Source organism: Pelophylax lessonae, assembly GCF_965119305.1.
Source record: "Pelophylax lessonae genome assembly, chromosome: 10".
NCBI lineage: Eukaryota > Metazoa > Chordata > Amphibia > Anura > Ranidae > Pelophylax > Pelophylax lessonae.
Window position 1 is genome coordinate 78,604,302 of NC_138777.1, and position 17,031 is coordinate 78,621,332.

General features: G+C 45.9%; 1 protein-coding gene across 1 annotated transcript in view; it reads left to right on the forward strand.

The window, feature by feature from the left end:
- The window catches only part of ANO9 (anoctamin 9), a 130,492-nt gene extending 114,282 nt beyond the window's left edge, over nucleotides 1–16,210 (forward strand). Inside the window, exons 23-25 of the mRNA XM_082269728.1 lie at nucleotides 2,484–2,596; nucleotides 15,844–15,921; nucleotides 16,067–16,210. Coding sequence (XP_082125854.1) covers nucleotides 2,484–2,596; nucleotides 15,844–15,921; nucleotides 16,067–16,094 — 219 coding nt within the window. The 3' untranslated portion in view covers nucleotides 16,095–16,210. The remainder of the gene's footprint in view (nucleotides 1–2,483; nucleotides 2,597–15,843; nucleotides 15,922–16,066) is intronic.
- The last annotated feature ends 821 nt before the right edge of the window (nucleotides 16,211–17,031 follow it).

A 17,031-nucleotide genomic window follows, 5' to 3' on the forward strand; every position in this document is an offset into this window, starting at 1 on the left:
ACTCTTGATTGGTTCTCATCATACCGAACGCACCGCACCTTTAGCTTCACAACTCCTCCTCTCCTATTTCTTTTTCTGTTGTGGTCTCCCAAGGTTCTGTTTTTGGACCTCTTATTCTCAATCTACACCTCCTCCCTGGGTCCAGCTGATGGCATTCCATGGCTTCCAATACCATTTTTATGCTGATGACACCCAAATCTATCTTTCAACCCCTCAGCTCACACAATCCGTTTCTTAACGTATCACTAATCACTATCAGACATATCAATATGGATGTCACGCCACTTCCTCAAACTCAATTTATCCCAAACTGAGCTCCTAATATTTCCTCCCCCACATACCCCTTCCCCTGACTTCTCTGTCAAGATCGATGGCACAACTATCAGTTCGTCCCTGCATGCCAGTGCGCTATGGGTAGCCCTGGACTCTCCTTTCGGCCTCACATCCAATCACTGTCCAAATCATGCCACCTCTGCAACATCTCCAAAATATGCCCCTTTTAACGAACAACACCACAAAGCTTCTAATTCATTTCCTGGTTATCTCTCACATTAAGTCCATCATAAATGCTGCTGCCAGACTCCACCTTAATTTGCTACCCCTCTCTGCAAGTCTGAATGAATTCCTCCACCTTACCATGCAGTGTTTGCTACCCCCTCTCTGCAAGGCTGAATAAACATGGTGAGTAATCAGTAATGATCACCCCTGTGTCAATTCATAACTGAAGCATAGTAAACTGTGTTTAACCACTTTGCCACTGCTCACTAGAGCTCTACTGCGGCAAAGTGGTTCGTTATCGTCTGGTGATGTAGACCTACGTCGCCAGACACTCCCCTTTCTTGGCGGCGCGTGCGCGCTGCCGGAGGCTCGCTCCCGCTGTATTCAGTCACAGCGGGAGTCGGGCCAGGGGAGGAGCAGCGGTGATCGCCGCTGCACTTCCCCGATCGTCGGGGAATCGAGTCTGGAGATTTACACAAGCGGGCGGATCTCCTAAGTGACAGGCAGGGTCAGATTGCAGGGTTCAGCATAGCTGAACCTGCGATCTGTCCCTGTGTCACTCAGTCACCTCCCCCCACAGATGTCAGTAAGCACCAGGCATACATTAACCCCTCCCTCTCCAATAAAATTAACCCCTTCCCTGCCAGTGTCATTTTTACAGTAACAGTGCATATGTATAGCACTGATTACTGTAGTAATGTCACTGGTACCCCCAAAAATGTCAGTCAAGGGTCCGATCTGTCCGCCGCAATGTCGCAGTCCCGCAAAAAAAATTGCAGATCGCCGCCATTACTCGTTAAAGAAAAAAAAATACCAAAAATGACAGAAATCTTTCCCTTAGTTAGTAAACGCAATAACTTTTGCGCAAACCAATCAAAATACGCTTATTGTGATTTTTTTTTTTTTTTTTACCAAACATAGGTAGCAGAAAACAAATTGGCCAAAAATTGTAAAAAATCTTGATTTTTACATTTCATTTTTTGTGGGGGGAATTTCATATAAAATAATGTGAAAAAGTTATTTTTTCAAAATTTACGCCCTTATTTTGTTTATACGCAAAAAGTAAAAATCGCCCAGGTGATCAAATACCACCAAAATAAAGCTCTGTTTGTGGGAAAAAAGGACGTAAATTTCGTTTGGGTACGGCGTTGCATGACCGCGCAATTGTCAGTTAAAGTCGCACAGTGCCGAATCGCAAAAAGTGGCCCAGACGCAAGACAGCAAAATCCTCCGGGGGTAAAGTGGTTAAAAAGTTAAACATTAGGGGTCTATGATATACCACCAAACCTCCTCCAACAGGGTTGCTAAAAAACATTGTAAAAAAATATCAAATAATAAAAATAAAATATTGAAACCATCCGCTGCCCTACTGACACCGTACACTGTTCTACTAACTGATATCAACCTCTGCCCTACATTATTCAGACCAGACTATGGCTTCCCCAAGTAACCATATACCATAACTGCTGAGTGCACAGGTGATCACCAGGGTTGCCAGGGCTGGCTGCAGTTGTCTAAGCTGGGTGACTGACACACTCTCTCAAAGTGCCCAGAGCAAGCACAGTACCCCACACACACACACACAGATAGAGGAGAGAGGGCTCTGTGTCTGGCCACCCACACTCCGATCCCCAGCCTGCTGTACCTCAGAAAAGATGTGTAGGTGGGAAATTTGAAGCCCAGCAGCTGGAAGATACATTGTGGATGAGAAGGGCCGATGCCTGAACATCCATCCTCGGGCGAGTGAGCTCACCATCCACTGTGCTTGCTTGGTGTTCGGAGTGCTTTAAAAACGCTGCTCTACTGCCACATCTTGAAGCAAGTGTAAACGAGGCCTAATAATATTTGTTTAAAAAATGTGGGTAACCACGGCATATTAATTTTCTCATTGTTACATATAGCTTGGCATGCATGTATTTTTAGCACATTAAAACGTCAATTTTATGTGTTCTTATGTGTTTTTTTTTTTGTTTTTTTTTCCTTAGCATGTGGCAGTATGCATAAAATTCATTGCTGCCTGGTTTGTACCTGATGTGCCTCAAGGTGTGAAGAACAAAAGTCTAAATATGAAACTCGAGCATCTTCTGAATGAGCTTGGGTAATTATCCAGAATGCATCAGAGCAAAGCACACTTCATACACATACATATTGTGGTAGATAAACTACACAGGGCTGCTGATAAGGGGGTAGCACCTGCTGGCTTCTCCTCCTCTCCCTCTCATTGGCTGTCAGCTCCTGCGGGCACACAGGGAGATTGGTTTCAGGAGGGGGGGGGGGGTTGGGGACTGATTAATGTAATTTACCAACTCCTTCCTTTTCTGAATGAACCCAGTAAGTGATTGGTGCCATTTTCATATATAATTGAAGCAAAGTAAATGGTGTTTTAGTAAATGTTTGTGAATGAACATGAAGCCTCTGTACAAAGTATGTCAATTTCATTCAGTGCAGTTGAGGCTGCAGAAAAAGGACTGGGCATCTGTGTCCTCAGTCCCTTAATATTTCACCAAAGCCCACAGGGGCTGTTGAAACATTTTTTTTTAAATAAAATTGTAAAAAAAAAAACAAAAAAAAAAAACACAAGGGCTTATTCACACAGGTACTCTGGCTGTGTGAATGAGTGATTTGTTCATGCAGCTGGAGCCGCCTGTTTACTCTATGGGGACTCAGCGACTATATGAATACAGCTGCAGGTCCTAGTTTCACGGATGCATCGGGTGTGGGTCTGTGGCCCCAAATCCACACTGTCTGTGTTTGGGGCTGCCTGCATACAGTTCCAGGTGGCACCAGCCACACAAACTGCCTGTTCACCCTGCACAGGCCACAGCATCCAGATGAATGAGCCCCAAAAACTCATCCACGCACAGAGCTTTATTAACTCAATACAGTTTTTTAGCTTTTAGATGCAGCAAGGAGTTTGTAAGTTATGTTGTGTTTGTGTCTTCTAATAATGATTTTAGTGTATTTTATGTGAAAAAAATAATGTTGATACTTTCTGGGGAGAAAGGGGCCCTGTCAGGTAGGCTGTATGGGGCCCCATGATTTCTAACAGTAGTCCTGTTTATACTAGAATCAATGTTCCAAACCAGTCTTATGTACCCCCAATGTTTGGGTTTAAAACCTAAGTGCAGCCAAAAATGAAAACCGAAAAAATTAGCACAAGGGACATAACCTAGAATCATTAGGATGTGTTACTTGCGCTGTTGCTTCTTTTAGGTGAAATCCTCTTCTGTCCATGCCCCCCACCACCGTTACAATAATCTTCTGGTGTGGCAGGGACAGTGCTCCTGTTAGCACAAGGAGTTATTGTGTCGGTTCCAGAGTCGGAACATTTTCAAGGTTTTTATTCAAATCTGTTTATTATTCCCAGGAGGGAAGGCAAGGTTCGCCCGATCTTGGACCTCAAGGCTCTGAACCACTTTGTGTGGGTTCAGAAATTTCGGATGGAGTCAATCCACACGGTAGTGGCTTTCTTTCATCAAGGGGGTTTTATGGCTTCTATCGAACTCAAGGACGCTTACCTTCAAATTCCAATATAAGCCGGGCACCAGCGTTTCCTTAGTTTTTCCATGGGCGAGGAGCATTATCATTTCATGGCGTTACCTTTTGAAGCTACCTTTTGGTCTCGCTTCAGCTCCTCAGGTGTCCACAAAGGTCTTGGCCCCGGTGTTGGCCTTGCTTCAGCAGAAGAGGATCGCGATACTAGGTTACCTGGACAATCTGCTTCTGCGTGCAGAGTCTTCTTCGGCTCTAGAAGCTGACTTGGACATTACTGAACAAACTGCAGGAGTTCGGATGGACACTGAATTTTCAAAAATCGGCTTTGAGTCTATCCTCCAAGCTGGACAGTGATCTTCCTTCCTGCTTTACGCTCGCTGGCTTTAACAGCTTGGCTATTGAAAGCCAGGTGCTGAAGGACAGAGGGCTATCGGAGTCGGTGAGTCCTACTCTGTTAAAAGCACGGAAATCTACCTCCAGGAAGGGTTATCATCGAGTTTGGAAGGCGCACATTACTTGGTGTGAGGCTTGGGGGGTTTCTCCCCATTCCTTCTCTGTGTCTTGCCTGTTGGGGTTTCTACAACTAGGTGTAGATCAACGTTTGGCTCTGGGCACCATCAAGGGCCAGATTTCTGCTTTGGCCATATTTTTGTCTAAAGGCTGTTGGCGGGGAAGTCCTTGGTTTACACCAGGGGTCCTCAAACTTTTTAAACAGGGGGCCAGTTCACTGTCCCACGGACACTGTTGGGGGCCGGACTATAGTTTGAAAAAAATATGAATGAATTCCTATGCACATGTTTTATTTGTAGTGCACAAAAACAGGAAAAACAATACAATATTTAAAACCATGGCCTCAGGAACTAAAGTGCAAGCAGTGCCTGCTTGAACCCCTCAGAGCTGAAGACCTGACCCCCCCCCCCCCCCCCATCTAGTGAATGACTACTAAGTCCCAGCATGAACCCGTGAGATCTAAGGGGTCACATTCTTAAATCTCAGGGGCTAATGCTGGGACTTATAGCCGTTCACTAGTTGGGGGGCTGTCATGTCCTCAGCTCTGAGGGGTTCATGCTGGGACTAGTAGTCCTTCACTTTTGGGGGGGTCACATTCTAAGATTTTAGGGGCTTGTGTTGGGACTTGTAGTCCTTCACGAGTTAGGATGGGGTGTCACGTCCTCAGCTCTGAGGGGTTCATGCTGGAACTTGAAGTCCTTCACTTGGCCATTGCCTGTGGGTCCTGCTGGGAGCTAGCCATGGCCTGTGGGTCCTGCTGGCCGCTGGCCTGTAAGTTCTGCTGGGAGCTGGCAATGGCCTGTGGGTCCCTCTGGCCACTGGGCTGTAGGTTCTGCTGGAAACTGGCCATGGCATATGAGTCCTGCTGGCCTGTAGGTTCTGCTGGGAGCTGGCCATGGCCAGCTCCTAGCAGGACCAACGGGCCATGGCCAGCTCCCAGCAGGACCAACGGGCCATGGCCAGCTCCCAGCAGGACCAAAGGGCCATGGCCAGCTCCCAGCAGGACCAACAGGCCATGGCCAGCTCCCAGCAGGACCAACGGGCCATGGCCAGCTCCCAGCAGGACCAACGGGCCATGGCCAGCTCCCAGCAGGACCAACGGGCCATGGCCAGCTCCCAGCAGGACCAACGGGCCATGGCCAGCTCCCAGCAGGACCAACGGGCCATGGCCAGCTCCCAGCAGGACCAACGGGCCATGGCCAGCTCCCAGCAGGACCAAAGGGCCATGGCCAGCTCCCAGCAGGACCAACAGGCCATGGCCAGTTCCCAGCAGGACCCACAGACCATGGCCAGCTCCCAGCAGGACCCACAGACCATGGCCAACAGGGACCCACAGGCCATGGCCAGCTTCCAGCAGGACCCACAGGCCATGGTCAGCAGGACCCACAGGCCATGGTCAGCAGGACCCACAGGCCATGGTCAGCAGGACCCACAGGCCATGGTCAGCAGGACCCACAGGCCATGGCCAGATCCCAGCAAGACCCATAGGCCATAGCCAGCGTTGGGGGCTATTTCCTATTTTGAGGTTACTGGGTGGGCTGGGGCAGGGTAAATGGGCTGTATGTGGGGGGGGGGGGTGGGAGATGGGATGTGAGGGTCAGCTGGGGGTGTCAGGGTGTCTCACCTCAGCGATGCCGATGACAGCTCAGCAGGTCCTTGCTTGGTCTCCTGGTGGTGATGACCACTTCAAGCTGCAGCCAGCAGGTTAGCCATGGCCTGTGGATCCTGCTGGCCGCTGGCCTGTAAGTTCTGCTGGGAGCTAGCAGTGGCCTGTGGATCCTGCTGGCCGCTGGCCTGTAAGTTCTGCTGGGAGCTAGCAATGGCCTGTGGGTCCTGCTGGCCACTGGCCTGTAGGTTCTGCTGGAAACTGGCCATGGCCTATGAGTCCTGCTGGCCTGTAGGTTCTGCTGGGAGCTGGCCATGGCCAGCTCCCAGCAGGACCAACAGGCCATGGCCAGCTCCCAGCAGGACCAACAGGCCATGGCCAGCTCCCAGCAGGACCAACAGCCCATGGCCAGCTCCCAGCAGGACCAACAGCCCATGGCCAGCTCCCAGCAGGACCAACAGACCATGGCCAGCTCCCAGCAGGACCCACAGACCATGGCCAACAGGGACCCACAGGCCGTGGCCAACAGGGACCCACAGGCCATGGCCAGCTTCCAGCAGGACCCACAGGCCATGGTCAGCAGGACCCACAGGCCATGGTCAGCAGGACCCACAGGCCATGGTCAGCAGGACCCACAGGCCATGGCCAGCAGGACCCACAGGCCATGGCCAGCAGGACCCACAGGCCATGGCCAGCAGGACCCACAGGCCATGGCCAGCAGGACCCACAGGCCATGGCCAGCAGGACCCACAGGCCATGGCCAGCAGGACCCACAGGCTAAGGCCAGCAGGACCCACAGGCCATGGCCAGCAGGACCCACAGGCCATGACCAGATCCCAGCAGGACCCACAGGCCATGGCCAGATCCCAGCAGGACCCATAGGCCATGGTCAGATCCCAGCAGGACCCATAGGCCATGGCCAGATCCCAGCAGGACCCATAGGCCATAGCCAGCGTTGGGGGCTATTTCCTATTTTGAGGTTACTGGGTAGGCTGGGGCAGGGTAAATGGGCTGTATGTGGGGGCGGGGGGGGGGGGGTGGGAGATGGGATGTGAGGGTCAGCTGGGGGTGTCAGGTCCTTGCTTGGTCTCCTGGTGGTGATGACCACTTCAAGCTGCAGTCAGTGCCCAGCCGGAGCCAGTCACGTGCGTCCCCTGCCAGGCTGGCGCTCCCTGCCTTCAGTCCGGAGACTCCAGGTCCAAAATAAGCTGCTCTCGCTCTTTTTAAAAACTTCAGGCTGCACTGTTGCTGCCATCCAGCACCCAGCCTGATGCGCCGTGCGCCGCGCCTCTGCTCGCCTTCAAAGTTTCTAGGAGTTGTAGTTTCCTGCTACGCGCCCTTGCTCAGTTCTCCCCACCCATCTACCCCCACAAGGATCTTGAGCGCGGTCAGGACTACAACTCCCAGAATGCAGCGTGGCAGTAACACAGCCAATTGGCGGCTGCCACAGCCGATTTCCTGCACATGCAATAAAAAAAAGTCAGCAGACAGCGCCCATTTTGTAATGAATAAAACAAATTTATGCAGCGCTAGCAATGAATTAGTGAAGATATAAAATTATAGAATTATGATAGAATCAATCTATATCATACAAAAAATCATAATATATCAATCACACTAAGTGCATAAAATAACTGCAATAATTATAAAGTGCATAATAATCTAAAAAATTAAATATAAATTTCAAGTGAAAGGATTAAAGTGCATATATAAATAATTTGGTGAAAAAAGTCCTTATTGATGATCCAATAGGTGCCAAAGTGCCAAGTGAATAAAGGTGCTTATAAGGTGAAGGTGCCCTCTTGGTTCCCCACTCACCGGATTGCGATTGTAAAAAAGCCCTTGGTATTATTGCACATTTGCCCAGGATCTGATGTGGGGTTCCTCCGATGTGACCTCCAAATTGAAATTGTCTCCGATATCACTTTGAAGTTGGCTTGAGGAAAGGAAGCGTGTGTCGGGGAGGTTCGTAGAGATCGCTGGAAGATGGGAGGAAGAACCTGACTGACAGTCCGGTCCAGTCTTTCTGCTTGCCTGCTTACTGTTTCTTACAGCGGAACTTCAGTTTTGCTTTAGGTTCCCTAAAGGGTATGGTTGTTTTTCCTGGGTACTTGCAATAGTGTGTTTAGCTTCCGCTCTCATAGACAAACGGTGTCTGTTTTCCCAGGCTGAGAGAAATTATTTATATATGCACTTTAATCCTTTCACTTGAAATTTATATTTAATTTTTTAGATTATTATGCACTTTATAATTATTGCAGTTATTTTATGCACTTAGTGTGATTGATATATTATGATTTTTTGTATGATATAGATTGATTCTATCATAATTTTATAATTTTATATCTTCACTAATTCATTGCTAGCGCTGCATAAATTTGTTTTATTCATTTATTCTAAGATTTTTCTTAGTGTTTGCAGCAGCTGCACACTTTCACAGTTTATCACCATAACTTATCACTATTGTGCAGCGCGGGTTTAAATTTGTTTTTTCGCCCATTTTGTAATGGTGGTTTATGTCCCTCTTCCCGGGATGTGATTCTCTGCTCAGCCTTCTGTATTTGCTGTTTATGCGTGGCGAGTTCTTTCTGAAATTGTGTCAGCCCCTGTGTGATGGCTGCCTCTATGGTGGCTTTAATGGTGGGTGACAGGATGGCAGCAACAACTTCTGCCATCTTCTGATACGCTGGATCAGAGAGTTCATAGGTAGCAGGGGCGAACTGGGGCTGAGCAGGTCCTGTGTGTTGTGAGAGTTAGACAGGAGCGCTCACCCCCTCCTCTCTTGCTGCACGTGCTGCCGTGGCCATATCTGTTTCAGTGAGAGGAGCTGCAGCGGTCTCCGTTCGCTCCTTGCTGGGGATGGACTGGGCACGCTGGTGCTCTATGAATCGGTCCTGAGACTCACCTGAAGGGCAGGTAATAGAGGCGAGGTCTGCTTCCCTCTGTGCGGGCTCCGGCGGCGGCTTTATATAAAAATCAGCGGCGGGTGCAGCAGGAGCCGTGAGAGTCACTCCACCATCATGGGTGCCGGAAGGCGGGCCGGGTTTAGGACCCTGGCGGGCCGGATGTGGCCCGCGGGCCATAGTTTGAGGACCCCTGGTTTACACTTTTGTGCAGGGAGTTCGCCATCTGGCTCCTCCGGTGCGATCCGCGATACCTTTGTGGAATCTCAATTTGGTACTGTCGGTACTTCAAAAGCCTCCTTTTGAAAACATTTGTGAACTCCCTTTGCTCACTCTGTCGCTGAAGCTGGCCTTTTTGGTTGCTATTACTTCTGCGTGTAGGGTGTTTGAGTTGGCTGTGTTGTCCTGTCGGTCACCTTACCTGGTGGTTCACAGGGACAAAGTGGTGTTACAACCCTGTCAGGCGTTCCTTCCTAAGGTTGTCTCGGGGTTTCATTTGAATGAAGACATTGTGTTGCCGCCCTTATGTCCTAAGCAGAAACATCCTAAAGAAATTGCTCTACATTCCTTGGATGTAATCAGGGCAATTCGGGTGTACCTGGGGGCGACTGAGTCAATTTGGAAATCCGATTCTTTGTTCTTACGGATGGATCTCGTAAAGGGCAGGATGCATCTGCTGCGACCATTTCCAGATGGATCAGGCAGATGGTGGTGCAGGCCTATTCTATTAAGGGTCAGGTTCCTTCTTTCCCTGTCAAGGCGCATTCCATGCGGACGCTTAGTGCCTCCTGGGTCTTCGGTCATCAGACATCAGTGGTGCAGGTGTGCAAGGCGGCTATGTGGTAGTCTGCACACACATTCAAAGTTTTAAAGGTGGATGTACTTGCATCTTCGGATGCTGCTTTGGGCCAGAAAGTTTTGCAGGCTGTGGTTGCAGAGGCCCTCGCCTCTTGAGGGTGTATTTTTTTTTCCTGGTGGTGAGCTCCAGTTGTTCCTGGTTGAGCTCCTGTTCTTACCTGGTTGGCTACGTTTAGCCTTGTTGGGAATTAAATGTATTGTGTTTTTCCTACCCCTCATGTTGATACTGCTTTGGAACATCCCAAGGGTCCTGAAGACATGGAGCTGTGTCCGTCAGTGAACAAAAGAGAAAACTGGATTTTTGCCTTACCGTAAAATCCTTTTCACTGACGGACACAGCACCCACTCCTTTGTTGGATTGAGTTATGTATTCTTCTGCTTGTTACAAACTGAAGTCTTATAGCAGGAAGTCATGGTATACTCCCTGGGACTGCCTCAGGGGCGTAGCCAAAATAGTTTCAGCCTAGTCCTACTCCTGAAGAGAGAGCAGCATAAGCCCAAGGGTCTAGAAGACATGGAGCTGTGTCTGTCAGTGAACCTCAGAGAAAAGGATTTTATGGTAAGACAAAAATCGAGTTTTTTTTTTTTTTATGATAGTCCGATTTTATGAGATGCACCTGTTTTTGTGTGCAAAAAGTATACTGACCCAGTGAGAGTGCTGAGCATTGCAGCCAATAATCCCATCATTTCAATATGCAGTTTAGTACATACTACATACCTATATATAGTGTGTGTGTTTGGGTTTGTGTGTGTGTACATATATATATGTATATATAATATACATTTTCTAATTTTTATTTTTTTGTGTGTATATATATCTCATGTTTAACATGTTTAATCAAAACTGGGCAGGTTTCTGGTAAGAGTATCTCACTGGCGTTTTTTTTTTTTTTTTTTTACACCTCTGTTTCTGCACCAGTTAATTTATTAATTCCAAAACAGAATGCTACAGAATCAGATTTCTCTTCACCTGCGTCTAACCCAAAACTCAAATTAGTCATTAACCCAACTTTTAAAGCTGAACTCTACACAGGCATAATAGACAAATTACGCAGCTCTGTAGTAATTAATACACCAACCTATTTATTTTTTTCCGTGCAAGCAATTTAAGTACCAGGATTTAACATGGCATTAGCCTTGTGCAGTCCCTGTACAACAGACTGAAGTGTGAAAGGAAAAAGCATCACAAGAAGCCACTCAGTTCATGTGGTGACAAGAAGCTTGCTGATTAGAGAAAGCAGAGTGAAAGGGAGATGAGCTCATCACTATGCTGCTTCCCCTTTCACTGTCTAGTCACAGGCTAGGGTGTGTCCAGGATGACCTGGGCTCAGAAGAAGAGGGCTGAATAATGCTGGACATCTAGTAGCAGCAATAATTACTACAGGGGGAAAACCCTATATCTAAAGTAAATATTGCAGCAAAAGCTTTTATCTTTTAATAGACTATTTCTATCTTATTGTTGCCTAGAGTTCAGCTTTAGAGTTTACATTTTCTGGTTTTGAAGGAATTGCTCTTTTCACCATGTCCTCTCTCAAACTGATTTCTCAGTGGATGGGTATACCTTTAATATAACCTAAAGCATTTTCAGTGTTGTAGTTAGAAAAACTGCAGTGTCTGCACCCCTTTAGGTTAGAATAAACCTCAGAGATCATCTCACAAGCAATGAAGAAGTTTTGGGAATTTACTCCAATTTGAATTGTATCTTGCAAATTTCTCAGTCCATGCTTGTGGTTCACCTTTTTAAAGCAGTCAACTGACCTCTAATAGTTTTCATTGTGCATTAGGATCCCCAAAACTCAGAGGTTCAAATTGAGATTACAGCTTTCCAGTTGTGCTCTTACCTCCGTCATTCCACCTTGCTCTCCTCCCTATTGGTTGTGAGACTAATGATTTGCATTTAGTGGCTAAAAGGAAATTGCAGGCGCAGTAACAGGTGAGCTACAACAGGACCAGCCAGCCTAATGGATGATGGGCTGCTTAGGGAGGTGAGGACTAGGGATGATCGAACGGTTCGGGTCGACCATCGGTTCGACCCGAACATTGGCTGTTCGTGGTTCGGCCGAATTCCGAACTTTTTGCTGAAAAAGTTCAGAATTCGGCAACCAGAACCGACCAAAATGCAATGGGACAGGAAATGGGCTTTAAAAGCCTGTGTTTGGACCAGAACCATCAGTAAAAACCAATTGAGGGGGCAGGAGAATGCTAGGAATGTGATTGGAGTGACTAGGGGGTCCAGAGGCCAATCATTAGTGAATACGCCCCCCAGTATATAAGATAGCCCCCACCAAATTCCTAGCATTGTAATACAGGGACATGGAAGAGAGTGGAAGCAGTTCTGTGACTTCTGATACAAAGTGTCATTTAGTAATTTTTAGTGTGAGGAAAGGGATATCTAGTGTAGTTAGGGTGCTATTTTCCACTTTAGTTAGCTTTAATAATAAAAAATAAAATATATTATATATATATATATATATATATATATATATATATATATATATATATATATTAAAAAATAATACAAAAATAAATAGTTTCTGTAGGGAAAGTTTTTAAGTGTAAGGGTACCGTAGTGTAGTGTAGGGTAGGGTTAACTGACTCTGACTGCTATGGCAGGGTGACAAAACCCTTCCATGTCAGGGTGACCGCTATAGAGAAAAGATCGTTTCTCTTTTGTCACTTACAGAGCAGCGATATGGCTTCTCACCGGTCAGCCTGCTTTTTGCTGCAGGCGTTCATAGGGCTTTTTTGAGGACAAGTTTGGAGTCAGGCAGTTTGGAGTCTTCTGAATAGGGGTATATATACACACACATGTATGTATTTATACACATACATAGGTGTGAAAATAGCAGAACACTATGCTTGCGCTAATGAAATAATTAACAGGCATATGTCTCCGCTCCTATCACACCTATATATGTGTATGTGTATATATACATATAAGTGTGTGTGTGTATATATACCCCTACAGAGAAGTTCAGATGTTTTGCCTGGCTCCAAAGACCCCAAAAAAATGCCCAAAAAAACGCCTGCGCCAAAAAAAAAACGCCCAGGTGTGTTATTGCAGGGGGTTTTTTGAGGCATTTTTTTGGGGTCTTTGGAGGCAGGCAAAACATCTGAACTTCTCTGTAGGGCTATATATACACACACACTTATAAATTGTTTATATACACATACACATATATAGGTGTGATAGGAGCGGAGACATATTGGTGTTAATTATTTCATTAGCGCAAGTATAGTGTTCTGCTATTTTCACACCTATATGTGTGTAGGTGTGTATATATACCCCTATACAGAAGTTCAGATGTCATGCCTGCCTCCAAAGACCCCCAAAAAATGCCCAAAAAAACGCCCAGGTGTGTTATTGCAGGCTTTTTTTTTGGGCATTTTTTTGGGGTCTTTGGAGGCTGGCATGATATCTGAACTTCTGTATAGGGGTATATAAACACACACATGTATGTATATATACACATACACACATATAGGTGTGAAAATAGCAGAACACTATGCTTGCGCTAATGAAATAATTAACACCAATATGTCTCCGCTTCTATCACACCTATATATGTGTATGTGTGTATATATACATATAAGTGTGTGTGTGTGTGTGTATATATACCCCTATACAGAAGTTCAGATGTTTTGCCTGCCTCCAAAGACCCCAAAAAAATGCCCAAAAAAAACCCTGCAATAACACACCTGGGCGTTTTTTTTTTTTTTGGGCGCAGGCGTTTTTTTGGGCATTTTTTTGGGGTCTTTGGAGCCAGGCAAAACATCTGAACTTCTGTATAGGGATATATATACACACACACACTTGTATGTATTTTACACATACACATATATAGGTGTGATAGGAGCGGAGACATATTGGTGTTAATTATTTCATTAGCGCAAGTATAGTGTTCTGCTACTTTCACATCTATATACAGTATGTGTAGGTGTATATATACATATAAGTGTGTGTGTATATATACCCCTACACAGAAGTTCTGATCTTATGCCTGCCTCCAATAACCCCCAAAAAATGTCCAAAAAAAACGCTTGCTACAAAACCGGCAAGGTGTGAAAATAGCGGAGCCATATCCCTGTTCTATAAGTGACCTAATACAAACAATCTTTTTATTTTTTCCTGGTTCTGGACATGCTACAGAGCTGAAACTTCACAGGTACACTTTTTAGACCCCCCAGACACTAAATCCAAAGTCGAAATCAAAAAATCTCATTTTTTTTTTTTTTTCAATAATTTTTTCAAGAATTGGCTCTCTATCAAAAATGACAATTTTTAAGAACTTTTTTTTGTGTGATTAATAGTCCCTGGGGCATGACCCAGAACCTTAGGCACTTTTTAGGGGCATTTATTGGGTTTTAGGGCTTCAAAATTGTGTTTTTTGATTACTGAAGTTCAGGTCCCATTGATTTCAATGGGGTTCTGAAATCCGGGCCGAACTTTTGGGAAGTTCGGGTGTTCTGGTCGAACCGAACTTTTGAAAAGTTTGATCATCCCTAGTGAGGACTACCCCTCAGAGATTTTCTTTAACCTTCAACTAGTCCCTAATCCTATACATTAACCTGAGCCTACCCCTGAATCAAACCTTTAACCTAACTGTACCCCAAGCCAAAGTTTTTTTTGTTTTTTTTTTTTTCTCTACAGTCGTCTTTTCCTGATTTTTGTGACGCTCGTTTTCTTTTGATGCATTGTACTACCAAATATTTTTTTGAGCATGAACTCAAAGATGTTGGCATAATAAAATGTTTTAGATTTAGGGGGCTGGGGTGACTTAAAGCTGAAGTTTAGCTAAAAAACGGTTTTATTTACCTGTAATGCAAGTATGTTCCGCAATGTGCAGGCTGCTGGATTCTGTAGAAATCTTTACTGCAGGGCTTCCCTGTCCTCTTCCTGCTGCTGAACTTCCGGGCACTTTTGGGAGTTAGGGCTCTTTCACACAGGCGGACCGTTAAGATCCGCCTGTCAGTTTTTTTGGCGGATCTGAACGGTCCCCCCATGCATCCCTATGGGGCATTGGATGTCAGCGGAGACATGTCCACTGACATCCGATCCGTCAAATCTGAACTGATGGAAACCCTGATTTCCATGCGTCCAGCGGATCGGATGAGAACAGACCGACGGTCCGTTCCCATCCGATTCCCCCATAGAGTTGCATGGGGAACTGACAGCTGTGTCACCGCACACAGCGCGGAGAACAGCTGTCATCCTCCTGCTCAGCGGGGGATCGGCGGACCGATCCCCCGCTGAGAAAAACGGAGTCCCTCCGACGGACACATAGTGTGAAAGGGGCCTAAACAGCCTCGGGTCTCCGGGCTCATCTGCACTAATGATTATTGGACAGGGACATGTCCCCTCCTGCCCTCTATTTCACCGATTACACTGCCTGTAACACAATCTGTGATTGGGGGAAACAATCACGTGACTGGTTAGTCATGCGACTGATCATTATGTGACTTTCCCCCAATCACCGATCATGTAACAGGCAGTGCATTCAGTGAAAGAGCATTTTCCAATGAGGAAGGAGGGGGCGTGTCAGATCCTCTTTAGTGCAGCTGAGCCTGGAGAACCTAAGCTGTTAACCCCCACAGCACCAGAAGTCCAGCAGTAGGAAGAAGACAGGGCAGCCCTGCAGTGACGATATCTACAGAATCCAGCAGCCTGCACATTGTGGAACATACTTGCAATACAGGTAAGTAAAACCGTTTTTTTAGCTAAACTTCAGCTTTAAAGTCACCCCAGCCCCCTAAATCTAAACCTAAAACATTTTATTATGCCAACATCTTTGAGTTCATGCTCAAAAAAATATTTGGTAGTACAATGCATCAAAAGAAAATGAGCGTCACAAAATCAGGCAGCAAAGCCAATTAATATTTCCTTAATCTCCCCATACAATAACTTTCCACAGTTTAGACACGTTATTGTATCCCTTTCCAGAGCCACTAATTTTCCCCTACTCCATCCCACAGAGAGATGCCAGAAGAGATTGATGAGTTATCCCATGACAACTCCCCCCACCCTTACAGAAACCTGCTAGTGGACCTCAGGTAACTTTCCATGCTAGAATTTCCCTGTATTACATAAACCTAATATTAAAGAGACTTCCAGGGCATCTCATATTCTCTCAATATTTTTAGAAACCATGACATTACTAAAAGTAATTTTATTTATTTTTTCTTTTTTTCATTTAAGCTTGATAGAACGTTCAACAGAGGTGTGAGTATCACCTAAACTTGGGAATACCAGAGGATGTCATTGTTGATTGTTGTTCATCGAGCTTCAGGGGTAATAGAAGGTGCCACTGGACTTACCATCAAGCCTCAGGGGATAAGAAGATGTGTCTACCATCTTGGGAATACCATCAAGCCTCAAGGGATAAGAAGATGTGTCTACCATCTTGGGAATACCATCAAGCCTCAGGGGATAAGATGTGTCTACCATCTTGGTAATACCACCAAGAAGATGTATAATTGGGAGTAGCATAGAGAGACTGTGAACTGAAATTTTAACCAAATATGATTTGGTAATATGTAAATATTCTTTTATATTAAAACGGTCCCTTTTAAAAATGTTGTTTCTGCTTTTTTTCAGGTTTAAAAAAAGTGTTGTATATGCTAGTGCCAACAGAGCTAGAATGTGTATAATAAACCCAATATTGTCAAAAGTATTGGGACACCTGTCTTTACATGAACTTTAAAGACGTCCCAGTCTTAGTTCGTAGGGTTCAATATTGAGTTGGCCCACCTTTGCAGCTATAACAGCTTCAACTCTTCTGGGAAGGCTGTCCACAAGGTTTAGGAGTGTGTCTGTAGCAATGTTTGACCAATTTTCCAAAAGCGCATTTGTGAGGTCCGGCACTGATGTTGGATAGGAAGGCTTGGCTTGCAGTCTCTGCTCTAATTCATCCCAAAGGCGCTCTATAGGGTTGAGGTAAGAACTCTGTGAAGGCCAGTCAAGTTCCTCCACCCCAAACTTGCTCATCCGTGTCTTTATGGACCTTGCTTTGTGCACTGGTGCGCAGTTTTGTTGGAACAGGAAGGGGCCAATCCCCAAACTGTTCTTACAAAGTTGAGAGCATGCAATTGTCCAAAATGTCTTGGTATGCTGATGCCTTAAGAGTTCCCTTCACTAAAACTAAGGGCCAAGCCCAACCCCTG